General features: G+C 37.7%; 3 protein-coding genes across 3 annotated transcripts; 1 reads left to right on the top strand and 2 right to left on the bottom strand.

Annotated features, from left to right (window-relative positions):
* Nucleotides 1-845: 845 nt before the first annotated feature.
* Nucleotides 846-3,890, bottom strand: LOC147862743 (pentatricopeptide repeat-containing protein At4g13650-like). Its single transcript, XM_087321670.1, has 2 exons — nucleotides 3,300-3,890; nucleotides 846-2,643 (listed from the first exon to the last, which is right to left on the bottom strand). The coding sequence occupies exons 1-2, from the start codon at nucleotides 3,748-3,750 to the stop codon at nucleotides 926-928; spliced, it is 2,169 nt and encodes a 722-aa protein (XP_087177796.1). The 5' UTR covers nucleotides 3,751-3,890; the 3' UTR covers nucleotides 846-925.
* Nucleotides 3,891-7,968: 4,078 nt separating this feature from the next.
* On the top strand, nucleotides 7,969-10,920 carry LOC147862742 (serine/threonine-protein phosphatase PP1-like). The gene is made up of 4 exons (XM_087321184.1): nucleotides 7,969-8,181; nucleotides 8,734-9,293; nucleotides 9,382-9,603; nucleotides 10,543-10,920. The coding sequence occupies exons 1-4, from the start codon at nucleotides 8,004-8,006 to the stop codon at nucleotides 10,555-10,557; spliced, it is 975 nt and encodes a 324-aa protein (XP_087177310.1). The 5' UTR covers nucleotides 7,969-8,003; the 3' UTR covers nucleotides 10,558-10,920.
* A 3,683-nt stretch (nucleotides 10,921-14,603) lies between these two features.
* LOC147862741 (uncharacterized) lies at nucleotides 14,604-18,713 on the bottom strand. Its single transcript, XM_087321208.1, has 3 exons — nucleotides 17,961-18,713; nucleotides 15,675-15,905; nucleotides 14,604-15,335 (listed from the first exon to the last, which is right to left on the bottom strand). Exons 1-3 carry the CDS (start codon nucleotides 18,650-18,652, stop codon nucleotides 15,203-15,205), a joined length of 1,056 nt encoding a protein of 351 aa, XP_087177334.1. The 5' UTR covers nucleotides 18,653-18,713; the 3' UTR covers nucleotides 14,604-15,202.
* Between the last annotated feature and the right edge of the window lie 9 nt (nucleotides 18,714-18,722).

Below are 18,722 nucleotides of genomic sequence, written 5' to 3'. Positions count from 1 at the left end.
GTCGATATAAATCCGGTAGGTGTCTCTTTAAACGTGTCTTTTGTCACATGCAGACTTTTCATTTGTCCAGTGTCCAGGTTATCACACACAGCACATATGTTCCAACTGTAGTGATCAGACTTTATTTGTATTTTTTGCTTGAAGATATGAGAGTTGGCTTATAATGTTTCAGAAATGCCACTCAGTTTTAATTAGCTAGGAGCAATTAGCATCCAATGCAAGATTAATTTGCCAATGATTAATTGGTCAGCTAAATAGTTGGGGTCAATTTAAGAATATAGTGATTGATTAACGAGTTTCTATCATTAGGCTAATTATTAAACATCCTATCAATTGTTAATTTGGGGGCAACTCACCTTGTAAGAACTATTGTGAACAGGTGGGTGAAAGCAAAGGTTTTAAAGGATTAATTTCTTGATTTCAATGTTTCATATGGGCATATATGTTATGTCTTATGAAGTATACATAACTCTCATGAAATGATCATATTTACATAACGACTATGGAAGTGTTACTTATTGAAATGGTATTAAGAAACTCCATTCTAATCACTGTCTCCAAACTACTTCTGTATATATTACAAAGAAGCCAATAGCATAATTTTAGCAAAGACTCAAGAATATATAAATCAAATTTGAAACATGTTTACTAACCAATCACATTGGAAATATTGAAATCATGTGAAAATATCAAAATGTTATTTCCTTATTTGAGATGTATCAAGTTTATCGTAAGATATCAGGATTACGTTGTCTTACTAAGAACTCGCAATGCTTTAATTTTACCAAGTTTTTGAACTGATTTATTAACAGATGTCAAATTTTAATGGTTTTTATACTAGAGCATTTGAAGACATGTGCCTTGCACTCAATTTTCTACTAATGCTAGCATGAATATTACATTACTTTGAACAATGGTGAGAAAGCTATACAGAATCAAGACACTGGGCATTGTAGATATTGGACAAGACCACATATCCAGTAGTGTCATCTGGATTGAGTTCTAGCACATATTCAGAAGCAAGCTCAGCACGGTCAAAATGCATGTGAACTTGAGATGCACAAACAAGTATGCTCCATGACATATTATTAGGCTGAAATGGCATGCCATTGATCAAACATATTGCATCATCCACACATCCAATCCTTCCAAGAAGGTCAATCATACAATTGAAGTGGTCCAACACAACAAGTTGATGTTTACTAGTAATGAAGCTAAAGCTATAGCATCCCTCATCCAAAAGGCCAGCATGACTAAAGGCAAAGAGGAGGCTGATTAAGGTAATAGGCTCTGGACTTATATTGGTTCTTTGCATTTGGTCATAGAGGTAGAGAACCTCCGTGCCTTCCCCATGCTGGCCATATGTTGCAATGATAGTGCTCCATGATACAACAGTTTTTTGCTCATCCATTTTATCAAACATCCTTCGTGCATTGATCAAGCTACCGCATTTGCTATACATACTCATAATGGCATTAGCTAGAATACTACTGCTTTCCATCTTCTTCTCCTTGATTAAAGAATGAATTCGTTGGCCTTCAGCAAGGATAGCCTGGCTAGAGCAAGCTGAAATCATGTTGACATAAGTTACGATGTCTCGATCACTCAATTTGTTAAAGATCACCAGAGCATCTTGTAATGAAGCACTACACTTTCCATACATGTTGATCAGAGCATTCGCTACACTGATATCTAGGTCAAGTCCCATAAATGTGATATGTTTATGCACTCGTTTCCCTTCCTCAAGCTCTACTTCAGTCATGAATGTAGAGAGAACACTTAAAAAGGTAACCTTATCTGACACAAACCCTTCTTTCCTCATATCTTCATACAGCTGCAGTGCTTGTTTATTCATTCCCTTCTTGGCAAATATTGAAATCATTGTGTTCCATGAGACTACATCACGGTGATTCATTTCCTTGAAATAGCGGTGCACCTCATCCAGGCTACCACATTTACCGTACATGTTAAGAACAGCAGCCCCTGCAATAATGCCTATGCCTAGTGGCATACCCATTATGTGAGCATGCACTCGTTTTCCTTCACTTGAGCTAGTACAAGCATCCAGAATGCTTGTATAAGTGGCTTCATTTGGCATCACTCCCTCTTGTTGCATTTGAGCATAAAGCTGATATACATCCTCGGGCTTCACATTCAGAGAACATCCTGCAATCATTGCATTCCACATTACAAGATCATGGCCCACTGCTCTTCCAAAGATATCCTTTGCATTATCAACCTGCCCACACTTGTTATACATATTAATCAGAGCCGTTCCAATCATGATGTCAGTTTCACAGCCTAGGGCAGTGATGCAAGCATGTAGCTTCTTGCCTTCGGCTAAGGATGTTATCTTAGAACATACAGAAAGCATCAACACATATGTGATCTTGTTTTGCATTACACATAACTGTTCCATGTGACTATAAAGAACTAAACAATCCAAGTCTTGGGCATTCTGGGAACAAATTGTTAACATACCATTCCACAAGGCAGTATCTGGTAGAAGGTTATCATCAAACAATCGGCGAGCAACCTTGAGTTTACCAACCCGACCATACATGTTGACAATGGCACTTTGAATTACCACATCAGAACAAAACCCTTCTTGAGATCTAGCAATGCGAGCATGTATATGCTTACCTGGAGATATGCACATGAAAGAATCAGTGACAAACCTCAATTTCACCAACCTTATCACAAAAATTGACTAGGGATACCCAAATTATAACAAAAGTCTCCCCGAGCTTGAGCAATACAAGCATGTATAGTGTAAACAGGATAAAATTCTCCTCAACAAATAATTAACATACTATACATGATTAATTAACGAAAACATGTTCAACGCTAATGTCTTACTCTCAACCATTAATCCCGTGAGATTAGCTTGTTAGAATGTGGCCATTCTATGCGTAACAAGGTCTAGGTCATACCTTGACCAGTGGTTGCAATAACATTTCCAACCATAGGCTAGATTTATATAAAGGTGATCGACACATAAGAGAGAGCATAGTAAAAATATAGAAGGGATCTGTGCACGGGGGTAGATATTCAGTATATAGTTCTATGCCCATAGCGCAGTAAGTTGCAACAAACCCTATCTATGTATATGACCACACTATAGAAATGCACACTATAGATGTGAGCCCCAGCTCATAACCATCCATCCTCACGTGAAACACCCTATGTCTATGTCTTGGTTATATGCACACATCCAGTCAATAGGAATAATACCAGTCACAAACCCAATTTCTACTCAGAACTATAGCAGAAACCCCAGGTCTATGTCCAAAACAAACCTGGACATACGTCTCCTTGTGTTGCACATGCAGAAATAATACTAGCCAATATGAACTTGTTTGGGATTGTTGCTTCTTGTTGCATTTGATTGAAGAGCGCCAGGACTTCATCTCCTCCGTCTTGGAGGCGATTGTATGTGGACATCATGATATTCCATGAGAAAAGATCCTTCTGCATTGTAGCAAAGAATGAAATGGCATCGTGCAAAGTCCCTTGCTTGCAATGCCGAAGGAGAATAACATTTTGAGAGTAGCTATTATCCTCTCTGAGCATATTATGAGGTGTATATGATGGTGATAAGGATGGAGTTGCTGTTGGTTTGATCCTTGTATCTTCTTCTTCCCACATGCCCAACACAGCTGCAGATGAAAGACCATGATGAGCTGACCTGTATTTACCACAAGAAGGTTGGACGGTTGAAACCCTAATCTTCCCTGGAGTTGTGAACATGGAAGAGTTTGCATAGTCACTGGGTCCACACCAGCTATCAGAGAGGATGCTTTCATGGTGGGCTTCTCGTCTTCCTTAGCACAGCCCTTTTGCCCTTCTCCATGCTCTGTTTTGAGCTACATATATTCTGTTCTCAAATCCTTCTCTGGTCTAGGATAGGGGATGGCCCCACATAGGGGGGATGGGCGGGCGGCCATCACATCATCGGACATCGGACATACGACATACAATCACCTTGATCTTATTTAAAGAAGTGTTGTCTGGGTTTAGTCACCTCGTTATCTCTTACAGATATGTGGTCGTCAAACATTGGATGCGCGAGAAGTAGTTGATTGTGATAACCAATGTTTATTAGAGGGAATGAGATGTTATGGGAAGGGTCATTTCGACATTGGCAATTTGCTTATGAGCAAGTTGTCACGTTCATCAATAGGCATCACGTGGCAACTCATTGACAACCATGATACGGAAACCAGTCTTAAGCAATTGAAACCATTGTACGGAACAAAGTCTCATTTCCTCAAGATTACTCGCCGCCTATAACCTAGCCCTTAAGTGTTAGTTGTTACATAAATAATTGTTGTGTTCATCATGGGCAATTTCTTTGAAGTTATCCACTTGCCATCACTTCTCAATGGCATGCATGTATAAACAATTCCACATACATTCTTTGACAATTCAAAGTTATCATTGACAATCTCTAATTGATGTAACTGCAAGGTCCACATTGTAGATATATACCATGAATGTTAAGTCAATAAAGCATAGGTCTCTCGCCTCAAAGCAAAAGCCTCGTCATTCCCACAATTATGTGTTTGATCTTCTAAACAAATTCTACTAGAAAAAACATATTTTTCTACAATATGTTCACCTCTTTGTTATCATAAGCTATGGTAAAGCTATTATTCTCGTGCTTATGTTTAGATATTCCCAAACTTTTGTATAAGAAAAAGCATCATTCTATGCCTTACAATGGAACAATATTATGTTGCCCTCGTTGATATCATAAGCTACAATGAAACTCGTGTTTTTTTTTCCATAAAAAATATTCTCCATTGGTATTAAAATGAAAAAGGCCAGATGCACTATACAACTAGTATATAATGTTTGTTTCATCTCCACAAGTATATATCATCAAAGAAAGGACCAAATCTAAGCGATGGCATTTGGCAATATAAGGAGAATTATAATCCATGAATACAACTCTCAACCTTTGCTAATAACACGTTTGCTATGACAAGTTAGGGGCCACATATAAAGAATCGGTGACCATACCGTCAATCTCCAACATGTGAAACTCGTGATTATCACACTTTTTTTCCAAGAAAGATATTGCATTAGTATTAAGAAAACGCCCTAAGGCTATACATGAAATATTTGCATTTATGTAATGACCGTGTGCTAAGTTCTAATTGTGGGGTTAAATATCGGTGTAGAGTAGAGCCACTCCACCTTATCAGAGATCATTCTATTAGATATTCTATCATGATCATCACAATTATGTGTAGATAATCTTTTTATTGAAAATTCGTTTGATACTATCATAAACAAACAATACTTTAAATGTAGCTCCATGTAATTGTAATTGTCATTGTCAAACCTTTTTTTAGTGAAAAATGATATGATACTCTTGTAATCAAATAGTACTTTGAATGTAGTCCATACAGGTTGACAATGTTGTGATTAGATACAAACATATATCATGGCTCTTTCATACTTCACATGATTTGGTGGTGTTGAATCTTCCTTCTTCAAATGTTATGCCCCTACTATTGTAGTAACATAGCCCCGAGTAAATGCAAACTTTTAAGATAGGTGATTATAGTGTTGTCATTATGGGTATCTTTTAAGTGTATTGATTTTTGCAAATGTGGCTATCTCTAAATAGAAGAGCAACCATTTCTTTTACAATCTCCTCTATGAGAGAGAGAGAGAGAGAGAGAGAGAGAGAGAGAGAGATACTTTGCCTAGATGGTAGCTCAATTCATAAGGTTGCCCAATGGAGACCAAAAGGTTATGGATTCAACCCCTATGCATTCAGCATTGACATCTAGTTATGTAAGATGCCACTAGTAAGGCAAGAGATATGTATGGAGTAATAGAGGGATGCAAAAATTAGGTTTCGAACCCAAGGTGTAGTGCTAGTAGTCTAACAACTTATTAGTAGCGTAAGCTAATTATGATAAAGAAGGAAAGACATCCTCCCAATCTAGTTCTATATAGAAAACACTATCTAACCTACACATATAAACACTATTAAAAGCGACATACCGACGATATTCATCTATTTTAATAGGCTAACTTCTAATGGTCCAATATGACCTCGACGTTCTCAAACTCATCATAATACATTTGTTTTGAGATCATATGTCCAATACAATGGATATCTTATTTAAAGAAATCACAAGTTTGAAACTTTTTGAAGACATTCTAAATTCCCTTCATTTGATCAAACACAACTAGATCATTTATTAATCTTAATTATATGACCAAATGGCCATTGTGGTGAAATAGATCCCATGGTATGATCTTATGCACATCCTAATGGTGCCCTAAATATATATTTAGGTTGCATGGGATGCAAAATAAGTTTTGCTCCCTGTTTTGAACTCTTGCTCGAAGATTATGAGATGATTATTGAGAGGGATATATGACACATTAAAGATTGGTTTGAGCAAGAATACTAGATATAATGCTTGACCCCACCTTCTTCTAACTAATAAATGTTTCACGTGATTGTTCCACACAACCTTATTAAATGAATGATATTTTATGGTGAGCGAGAGAAATGTTCTTATGTGGGTTTCACCATATTTTGACCATTTAAACAAGTTTTTGTTTTGAGTCGTTTTTTGCTTGTGTTTATATTTAAGGTTTGGATAGGTGGATGTGTGACTTTGAAGAAAATAAGGTGTGAGATATTCATAATCTCATCGATAACTGGAGTTGAATCTCTCTGCCACTTAATAAAAAAACTAAAGAGGTACATGACATAGTGCATTGTTTAATATCGACAGTAAAGGAGTCAACGATGGCATCATGCACACAACACATCCCCCCAAAATGGTAGGGCCCACATGATCAAAATGATATTAGAGGATCCTAGTGTTAAAAGTAATATGGATGATCAAAAGAACCGACTGTGGCCTAGAGTGGGACTTATCCCGACTCTCTTCCTCAAAGTGGCGATGCCGTGTATAATTTCCTCACAAAGGGCTCTTGAAGAGAGTGATAGAGGGAATGGAAGAGTTAAAAGTAAAGGGGCACACACACACACACACTCTCTCTCTCTCTATTGTAATTAGCTTACCCTAGTGGTAAGTTCTTAACACTACAAGCACTGAGGAAAAGGAAGAGTTAAAAGTAAAGGGGCTCTTGCTCGCTCTCTCTCTCTCTCTCTCTCTATTGTAATTAGCTTACCCTAGTGGTGGTAAGTTGTTAACACTACAAGTACTGCATATTGGGTTTGAAACCTAATTTTCTCACTTCTCTCTAGAGTTATATACTTCATATATATCTCTTAATTCACTAGATGCCACTTTGGAATGTAGGGGTTAAACCCATGACCACATGGTCTCCATTGGGCAACCTTAACAATTGAGCTACATCCATCTGGGCAGACACACACACACACAGATTCGTTCATACATACATACATTGGGTTGGCCCAAAAGAGGCAGCCAAGTTTTGGGTGCCTCCTCCTCTTACTACACCTCCTAAGAACAGCGAGAGTGAGAGTGAGAGTGAGAGTGAGAGAGAGCCTCCTCCCCCTCCTCCTTGAAGAAGTTTCAAGTAAGTTTTGTGTGTAAAGCCATTTCTTCTATTTCTTATTTAAAATAAGAATGGAGGGCTAAAATATCCATGGAAGGGAGAAACAGTCGCAGGAAGACGACCTATTATTGCAGCTCCTGCTCCCCTGCTTCTCCTTCTCCTCCCCTGCTCCTCCTCCCCTGCTCCTGCTCTTCTGCTTCTGCTTCTGATTTGTAGAAAAGAAGGACGAAAAAGCAGAATACAGGATGGAGTGCTTTGGAACGCCATTGAGAAGCGAAACCCCCACTTGACTCTGTCTCTGTCTCTATCTCTGTCTCTGCTTCACATTATTAAGCCTTTTACTGAAAAACCTCTGTTTTCTGGGCAGTCTTGAATCATCTCACAGGTAGAGAAATAAAATCTCTCGGGCTCTTCTTACCCCCCCCCCCCCCCCCCTCCCTTCCCCATTTTTTGTCTTTTGCTAAAGAGGGTTTTGGAGTTTGATGGACCAAGCTGCATTGGATGATATTCTTCGCCGCCTTTTGGAGGTTCGTGAAACGAGGCCAGGAAAACAGGTCCAACTCTCAGAGTCCGAGATCAGAGGAATATGTCTTGCAGCCAAGGCTATCTTCATGCAACAGCCCAACCTTCTGGAGCTCGAAGCACCCATCAAAATATGTGGTAAGCTCACATATAATAATAAAAACCCAGAGATGTCATGTCATGTCATCTCATATCTGTCCCTTTTTCTTTCCTTGTTTAAATAATATGATATTCAATGTTTTTGGCCATGTTGTTTTATACAAGTGCCTATATTGTTCATGTGTCTGAATTTTGCGTCATCTATGGGCATTGGCTATGGAATGAACATGGTAGTGAGTGTTGCATGTTTTGACATTTGCTCGAGGCCAATGAATGCACAAGTCTATATATTATTCATGAATCTGAATTTTGCTTCATGCATGGGCATTGGGTGACAGACAGCCGGCAGCGTATTGATTTTATTCTCTTCATATATACCCCTGTTCTGGGTTGGAAAACAAAAGAAATATATTATATATACATAGATAACCCGTCAATAACAAATCTTTCAACATTTAGAAGCTAATTAATTTGGAGTCAGACCAGTAGCCAAACTGTGAAATGATTTTGATACATCGAGTTTATTCTTTGAACATTGAAAGATAATGAATGAATTATAGATCAAGTGCTCACAATACTTGTGCTCTGCAGGTGACATCCATGGTCAGTATTCAGACCTCCTAAGGCTTTTTGCATACGGTGGACTTCCTCCACAAGCCAATTATCTCTTTCTAGGAGATTATGTAGACAGAGGAAAACAGAGCTTGGAAACCATATGCCTCCTTTTAGCATATAAGATCAAGTATCCGGAAAATTTCTTTCTATTGAGAGGCAATCATGAATGTGCTTCTATCAATAGAATATACGGGTTCTACGATGAATGTAAGAGAAGGTTCAACGTTAGGCTATGGAAAACTTTCACTGATTGCTTCAATTGCCTTCCAGTTGCTGCGTTGATTGATGACAAAATTCTATGTATGCATGGTGGACTATCACCAGAATTAAACCATCTAGACCAAATCAGAGCAATACCGAGACCAACCGATGTACCTGATCAAGGATTGTTATGTGATTTGTTATGGGCTGATCCAGATAAAGATGTCTCAGAGTGGGGCGAGAATGATAGAGGAGTTTCCTTTACATTTGGAGCTGATAAAATTAACGAATTTCTACAAAAACACGATCTGGATCTAATCTGCCGAGCTCATCAGGTTAAATCGTTTTTTTGGAGCTGAAATTTCTTCATCTGTTTAACTGAGACCTGGAATACTTACATCCTACATTGTGTTTTTATTGAAGGTGGTAGAAGATGGCTACGAGTTTTTCGCCAACAGGCAACTCGTGACAATTTTCTCTGCTCCAAACTATTGTGGAGAATTCGATAACTCGGGTGCTATGATGAGTGTCGATGATTCACTCATGTGTTCTTTTCAAATTCTAAAACCTGCAGAGAAGAAGTCGAAATACGCATATATATCTGCGAACTCGGCAAAGCCAGCTACACCACCACGTGGAGCAAAGGTAATTTTTCCAGAAGAACATTCATATCCTTCTCATGAGGAATCAAAGCACACCATACATGTTCCTTTCTTTAGGGCACCGTGCCAATTGCCAGTTTCATCAATCCAACTTGCCTTGCACTCAGTCCATTTCTGAGCAATGCACATCTGAATATTAATGAAAAGCTTTAGTTATATTTTAGTGCATAGATAGATAGATAGGTGTCTTTTAACATCTACAGGAAACAAGATGGGGCCTAGCCCATGATAAGGATCAAACATGGGTTCTCTCAATTTTCTGACAGTACCAGGGTGAATAGAGAGAGAAAGAAAGATATATTAACGTATTTTAAGAGGACAAAAGGGGTTATAAGACCAAACAAGAGATTACATTGGAAGTGTTGTCTCGTCTTTGAGAACAACTAAAATAATTGTTACTAAGGAAAAAAAGTAAATAATATAAAAAATGATTAAAGAAATCGTGCTATCAGTACATGATTCTCAAGTCAGATATATTGTAATTTTTTTCTTCGAAAGATCTCTAGCATAGGCTGATCTACAATGAAAAGGTATCCCAAGCGAGGGGAGCACCTGCAATGGCAGTAGATAATGGCTTGTATCTGATGATAAGGGTGGTGAGATCGTGGTTCATGAGGCATGCATGGCAAATTTGTATTACCCAATCTATTGTATCTCCTTTGTTTTGTCCTGGTCAGGAGCCCATAGACGTAGTCCTTAATTGACTTGTAGCATGAATAGGAGTGATGGGGCTAACGAAAGTTGTCATTGTTCTTTGTTCATGAGCTTGTGTGGCTGTCCTGCAACTTTTAAGAGTCTCTCGAGTTCTAGCAAGAAAAGCTCCAAGCAACGTCTGGAGAGAGAGTGGGTGAGTGAGTGAGAAAGAGAGAGAAAAAGAGAGAAAAAGAGAGAAAAAGAGACTTCTGTTTTTTGACAACGCCAGGGTGGAAGAAGTTAGTGGGTGAATGGTTCACAGAAGCACAACATTTCCTTGCTGAGGCTCAGAATTCCATCCTGAAGGAAAAAACTTGCATTCTTTTATTCCAAGATCTCGCTATTTCTTCTGAACTTTATGGATATCATCATTTGGCCGTCTACTTGTGCACATTGACACTTAAATCACAATGAGAGAGCCTTTAAGATTTTTTTTCCTCTTTATTTTTATCATGGGCGCTTACGAACTTAGAGGTGCCTTCCCAAATATTTGAATAGATTTGCAGCTGCCCAGATCTCATTGATTTTGAATTGGGACAATTTCAAAAATCATTTGTCATGTGCACGCGCTGTGTGCATTGTTTTTATTATATTGATTGTGTTTTTTCTATTGGAAAGATTGTTTCATAGTGTAATGGTGAAGAGTAACTTATGCAATGTTGGTGATATAATCGTACCATCGATATGCATATCTTCTTTGTCCTGTATAGAATATATTTGTACTGTAAATCAACATGCTTTCATATCACATTGTGTAATAATTTAGACAAGATAGTGTATATATAATTGTAGGTAGTCATAATGAACTTAACTTCAATTATTATAATACAATTTAGGCATTCACAGTGTTCTATGTATCATACATGATATTCTTGTTTTGTAATTAAGCTCAAAGCTGGGAGATGCTTATTCATTTACTCATTGATCACGTTGTTTTCTGTTATTTCCTAGAACTATTTGTATGTTGAAGTCAAGGGTAGAGATATTTCATGGTGCCCAAACTAGATTGCGTACTTGTAATAATGATATCACATAATTCTCTGAATATTCTCAATATAGCAGCTAAACCATATATGTGAATGGTATATTAATATATATTTATATATAGCAGCTTATAACAGTGATAAATTAATGTTGGAAATTGTTACAAAGCACTCGTTCTAACCAATTTCGGTGTGAGGGGTATCTCTTGAGTCTGCTTATATGGTCACGTAGATGACCAAAGTGCATTTCAATCAGCACAAGGTAGGAAAGGCAATGATGAGGTGCTAATTCCATTTTTGGAACCAAAGATGGACAATTAAATATATATATATATATATGGCAAACTTCGAGATATTGAATGATTGGTTCAGTTTAGGTCTAACCATGAAAGGTGAACAAGAATGCTCAACAATTGACTACTTTACTTGAATAACTTTTTGCAAGGTAAGAAGTGTTCGGAACGTTTCTCAAGAGTGGGAAATGGGTTGATGCAGTAGTTTTGATGAGAAAACAAAGATTTATAAATGTGGGATGATTCTTGATCTGAAGGTTTGTACCAATTTGTGGGTTGATTTTGGAGATTTGTTTTGCATGCATTATTATTAATGAAGAATGAATTACACCATACCGTAATCAAATGGCATGGGAACAATGTATTGTATCATGTCCGTGATTGCATCTCTAGATCTCTCAAAGTTGGAAAATTGGTGCATAAGCTCAAAGTTATTGATGACATCTTGATCTTCTTGGATAAATATGTCAATTGGTCTTGATAGAGTTGCCTCTCAACAAATGGAACATTGAGGCAAATTTTGACATGTCTCCCTCTTGGGAAATACACAATGTAATATATAGTTTTGTTGCCCAGTAGCAACTCCATGAGCAAACTTTTGTTAACAAAAGACATTGAAACAAAGTTAGTGAGGGAAGTATAAAGAAAATTTGTGGAGCAACCAGTCAATCATTTTCCGTTGTTGCTCCTTGGGTGAATAGTCATTGATTGAATGTAGTAAAAGGATCACTCTTGAGGTTGTAGAGATGTGTTACCTAAAATGCCCCTAGTTAGAAATAAAGGTTTGTAGATATATGATAGACGGTAATTGATTGGACAAGTGTATCATGAAAACCATGACTATTACAACAATGCAATGGCTCAAATGTTGGCTGAAAATTGAAGCATATATTCACAAGGTATACGTGATGTTAGCATAGGAAATTAGATGGTGCAAGATATTAGAAATATGTATTCTCATTATGTTGTGTATAATTGTATCTAGTTGATACGTAACTAAGTTTGTAATCAAGTTTCTAACGACAATACACCTTACCAAGTCCTCTCTGCATTCAATTTCTATGTGGTATATACAAAACAATGCTATACAGAACTTTAACATCTGTTTTGCCAATGGCTGAGTCATTAGATTGTATGGAGAAGTCAAATCAGAAGCTTCCTTTTCCTATTTTACTCATTTGTTGCTCTTTCTGAAATAAGCCAATATGTACCAAGCAAACCATTTGCAAATGTAGTTTTTCACACCAAATGGAAGGAATTAACATCCAGTAAGCACTTTTCTTTTGTAGGACCCATTGCGAGGATAAAAAACGGCTTGAGAAATCTGTAATCTAACTAATCCCATATACACAACAAAGACCATACCTTTAGAAATGTTCAACTTAAGCCTGGGACCTATTCCCATTCACTTTCTCAAGGTGAAGAAATGTAACAAAATTCATATGGCCACGGTTGAAACTATTGAAAGTCAGTTTTTCTTTTGGGTTTCACAACTTAGTCTTTGGGCTCGTTTAGCATAAAATAAGAGGTGATAATGATGGCAGTATCAAGTTTACCAACATCAGCTACTACTGAGCAAATGTCAATTGCACATACTGTATGGCATTTAATCCTGATGCTGAAAGGGAGTGTTTGAAGTAATCCTGACAGCTATTGTCACTAGTAATACCAAAGAAATGTATCAATAGTAAAGAAGCAGAAGAGAGCTATAGAGAAACTTTTTTATTTCCACGATTATCATTGCCATGACCATTATGATCATGAGATTACCACTCCCTTCACAAGGCCAATTTCTGAACACTTCATTCAAACAAAATGTTCTTCATTTTCCAAACACTTCAAATCTCCAAAAAAATGAACAGATAATAATGGAACCACCAAAAAGGTGAAGAGACATCACATCGTACAGTAGGTAAAAAGGATTACACGGATGGTTTTATTCATATAAAATTAGTTAATGATCACAAAAGAACAAGACTTTGGAGGGAAACACATTCAATCATGAAATCCCATGCATCCAAACTTATACATTAAAAATTCAAGCAATATATAAACAGAACAAATGGCTTAATTTTGTTCAACTCTTAAGCATATAGCAAATGTGCAAAATCACAACTGAACCAACCAATGCCAAATTATAAGCAACAAAAAACTATGTAAGGGATTGTTACAAGGGAAAAGGAGAACCTCAAAATATGAAACATACATGTTTTTTTTGTACATATAGCATTAAACATGAAACCAATTTCTAGCACCACCAAGATAAGCACCACAATCTCTTTGAGGAACCTTTTCAGATGTACGCTTTCAAGAAATGAAGGTGAGGAGTTGGCAAGCACCTAGTACATGCAGTGCAATTTAAAGATTATATAAATCATCACATATTGCTTACCTTCGCAGGGTTCTTCGGGAAGGGATCAAACAAGATCGGTGCATGGAACATCGCTTCTAATACATGAAACCGTGCTGCATGCATGAACTTAAATGGCTCACGGTGCATGAAGGGCAGGGGGTACATACTTTTGCAAATGAAACTTAATGGAGCCGCTCTTGGGGTGCGAAGCAGAAGTTCGCCAAAACCAAGAAAAGGGGTACATTGCATTAAGGTACATTCTTCCTGTAAGATTGAAAGCCATTTAACCTCATAATCTAATTATTTATGGACTATGAATCCTAGAACTAGACACATGGTGCCTTTCAAAGATGACCTCCATGCAAAGGGCTAAAGGATTTAAACCCCTTGCCCAACATCCTGACATGTTTTAACATAATAAGGGACAACTTCACAACCTAGGTAATCATATCAATATAGAAAATAAGTCTGGTATTGGGATTTTCGACAAATGAGCCAAGGAAAAGCTGTAAGGCTGTTCCAAAGTATACAAAAAGCAAAAATATAAGAAATTTATTGAACCAAAACATCAAAAAAGCATGTCACCTAGGAAACAGCACTTATCGCTTACCTTTTAAGATTCTTCTTCGAGAAGTAGCATCAAATAAGAGGTTGGAGTATGGATGGAATACTGGTTCTAAGAATACATTTGAAACCACGTTGCATACATGAACTTAATGTCGGGGTGCAGATGGGTGCATATAAAAGCAAATTTAATGGAACTTGGATCCAGACTCTTGTGGCTCCAGGCAGAAGTTCATCAAAACCAACAAAGGGGGTACATGGATAAGGTACATTTTTTTCCTTTCCTGAAAGAGTGTGGAAATCACCAGTCATTTTATCATTTTAACCTCATAATCTAAATATAAACAAACCTATAGCGGCACCCAGGAGGCGCTTTCAAAGACAACCTGCTGCTCTTTAACCACCACAAAAACTTCATTGTTTACTTCAATGGTATCACCACAAAACACTTTAAAGTCACTTGCCTTTTGCATCCATTTAGGGATAACCCTTTGAATGCTCACAAACAAGGGTACACCTAAGGTTTTTTGGGGCATTTTTGTAGGCCTCCCTCCACCGTTCATATAATTGGAGGATGCTAACATGAATATAAAAAGTCCATTATGTTAGAAAACAAAGAAAAAACATTGAACTTCACTGTAACTCGATACTTTAGTGTAATTATAATGCTGTAAATCCAGAGGAGCCCTGATTGCATCAGGAAGTCTTTGCCTTCTCCACAAGCACTATTCTGCCATTCCATTCTGTCTGATCAAGTGCCCTAATCGCTGCATCAGCATCTTCGTCACTTTCCAGTGACAAAAACCCAAAACCTCGTGAATCACCAGATCTGCATATTCAAAGAGAAAACAGTCTTTGTCTAAAATTGTTACATTGTCTTTATAAACGAGTTTTCAACATTATTAAGTTTTGAAATGCAGTTGCAGTAATTGATTATAACTCTGGCATAAATCAGTAAAACAACCAATGTTTGAGTCACTAAAAAATCAAGGTAGTATGTTTCCATCACTAGAAAGGCAAGGGAGTATCATCACATGAAACTGCTCAAGTTGTCCAAACCTAGCTGCAAAAATTCTGTTAAAAACGTTTGTACCCTGCTATTTGTTTCACTAATAGCTATAACAACCAAAGAGAACTGATGCTTAGGTAGATGTTTGGAGCGACATACCTTCTATCACGAATGATACGAACATCAGTAACATGTCCATATCTTGAAAACTTCTTTTCCAAATCTCTTTCACTTGTTCCAAAGCTGAAGCCTGCAACAAATAAATTATTGCCAGGTTTTCCAACACCAGTGTTTCTATTTGGAGGTGGTGACCATGGACGCCTTCTTGGTGAGTAATCCCTCCTTGATGGGTACCTTGCAGGAGACCTCCTCCTTGGTGAGTATCGAGAACTGTACAAATAGCGGATAGTTGTGATTGATTAATCTTAATTCACTTTCAATTGAATCTATCAGAAGAAATACAAGCCTGAGAAGAAATCCAAGATTTGAGTGAATTCATCTTCTGCCTTCAAAAGGGGATACTCCACACTCAGTGAACTTTGCTTTTATTGATATTACTACATAACTATGCGAGCAAAGATACATTGGAAAGACAATTTTCCTACTCTACAAAAGCTCGTGTTTTCTAGATAAAATTAAATATCTTAGCCCAAGAAAAAGCACATGTTTTCAATATAATATTAGATTTTCATAAGACTAAGATTACGCCTAGACTAGCAATTATCTTGATTAGTTGAAAGACATTCCTGATCTCTATGAAACCAATCATTGGTCACTGGCCAGAGAGCAGTAAAACACCAAAGCGTGTCACAAATATAGCTAGAATTCCATAGCCTCAGAAATTTTATGTAGACAGAGAAACATATCCTCAAGATTGTGGACTCAATAAAACTTCATACAAAAAGTTAGAGAGCCTGAGGAAGGACGTTGTCATCCTATTGGCCCCAAATATTAATGCCTCACTCAGCATTTCTTTATTGATGAGTAATAGAAGAAGATACAATAAAGGTAGCCATTAAAGTCTATTTTAGCAATAAGAACATGCATTTAAAGTTTCTAAAATGTTCACCACTGAGCATAGCAGAAAAGTGGGTAGATATGCTATGAAAATGCTGATTTCAGCACTCTAAAATGACTTGATTAACCACAAAACTAAATTTTGAGTTCTTGAGTAAGGAAAATCTTGCTCATGCTGTCATGTTTCACCTTTCAACAAAACTATCATAGCCCACTCATTATAACTTTAAGTGTTTAACATAGTGTTTAACCAAACGTGTCTTTATAATTCACAGCACGCAACTAGTCACACACATTGGAGCCCAGTGCTAACTGGATAAACACGTGCTGATCTAGGGGTCTATCTGTCTTCACTCCTCCAGGGTCTAGGTACCCATGGGCCTCTGCTGTTTATACTGGTGAAATAATGTTCACCACTGAGCATAGCAGAAAAGAGGGTAGATATGCTATGAAAACGCTGATTTCAGCACTCTAAAATGACTCAATTAACCTCAAAACTAAATTTTGAGTTCTTGAGTAAGGAAAATCTTGCTCGTGCTGTAATGTTTCACCTTTCAACAAAACTATCATAGCCCACTCACTATAACTTTAAGTGTTTAACATGGTGTTTAACCAAACGTGTCTTTATAATTCACAGCACGCAACTAGTCACACACATTGGAGCCCAGTGCTAACTGGATAAACACGTGCTGATCTAGGGGTCTATCTGTCTTCCCTCCTCCAGGGTCTAGGTACCATTGGGCCTCTGCTGTTTACACTGGTGAAATAATGTCATTAAAAAATAACAAAAACACCTTGCATTTAACTACCTAGGGTATTGGTTATCATAGCCTCTAGCAGGGTGTAAACCAAGTACAGAGCAATGGAAATTCTCTACGTAGCTAGCAAATCAATTAAGCTGGTGACACAAGCATTAAAGACCCCTTACCGATGATAGTGATTCCAAGCAAAATATGCACTTTTCTTTGATTTGATGAGCATCAAAAAAACATTTTATAAGCAATGAATTTAGAAGAAGATAGCTCACCAATATCAATCCAATTATGGTGCAGGCATCTTCCACCAATATAATAGATTAAAAACATTCCATGGTTAAAAGCTTCCAAAGAGATAGATTAAAAATAGAGATTTAGATCCTTATATTGGCATCTTTAAGTGAGTGTACAGTAGAAACATTCCATAAAAGAAAAAATTTAAAAGGCACAAGTTTACCAAAAGCAACTATGATCATGATATGGATATTCAATAAACACTTAAAAACATTGACTTATTCTAGAATTCAAACCATTCTTTGGTTCGATGGGCTAAAAACAGTAGCTTACTGACAGAGATCCTATATCGTGAGCATGGTATGGGTTTCTTCTCCAATTCAATCAACATTAAGATGCCATTCCATAAGTAAAAAGGAAATAGAACAATAAAGCTTACCGATGATATCGATCCCGATCATGATATGGGCTACTTCTTCGATCCATGGGGCTTCTTGAACGAGATCTTCCAATGCGAGATCTTCCAGGGGATGAATTGTTCCTATCATGCCTTCTCCTTTCATCACCACGAAAATGGCTGCCATGACGCCCATCAGGGGAGGTTGAGCGCCGACCATGACCATGACCATGACCATGTTTTCTATCAGGAGACCTTGACAATGTCTGGCGCCCATTTGCAGGAGAAGACCTTCTTCTTTTGGGTGATCCAGAATTGCTCAAGCTTCGGCTTCTGCTTCGGTGAACACGAGAAACAGAACCATTGTTCCTTGGAGAGAGCTCTGTTGCTGACGCTTTACTAGATCGCTTTCCTGATGTTTTTCCTTCTTTGTGATTTGTGGGCAATCCAGGGGAAGTTTTGTTACCATCAGTTTCATCTTTTGCCTTTTCTCCTAGTTGTCTGCCCTCTTCTTTTTCTTCTATGGTCGCTTCATTTGGCCATGCCTGTTGAACTGTTTCTTCGTCCCCTTTTACATCCTCTTCAGCGACTTGATTCAAATCCAGCTCTGGCGTGTGTTTGTTGTTACTGCTGTGCTGATGATGGTGATATGGGCGATGGTTCTCTTCCATTTTCTCTTCTCCTTCGCTCTGGCTGACAAGAGCAGAGCTCAAATTCTGTGTGTCCAGAGCCATGTTTCTGCAACACAACTCCACCCAAAACCCTAGCTATCTTCTAGGTAGGGAGGAGAACCAAGTGCCTCCA

The sequence above is a fragment of the Azolla caroliniana genome, unplaced genomic scaffold (genome assembly GCF_043228905.1).
Source record: "Azolla caroliniana isolate FFs.n. ecotype wild unplaced genomic scaffold, voAzoCaro1.0.p SCAF_6, whole genome shotgun sequence".
In the NCBI taxonomy this organism is placed as follows: domain Eukaryota; kingdom Viridiplantae; phylum Streptophyta; class Polypodiopsida; order Salviniales; family Salviniaceae; genus Azolla; species Azolla caroliniana.
This window is presented reverse-complemented; position numbering and strand designations above follow the sequence as displayed.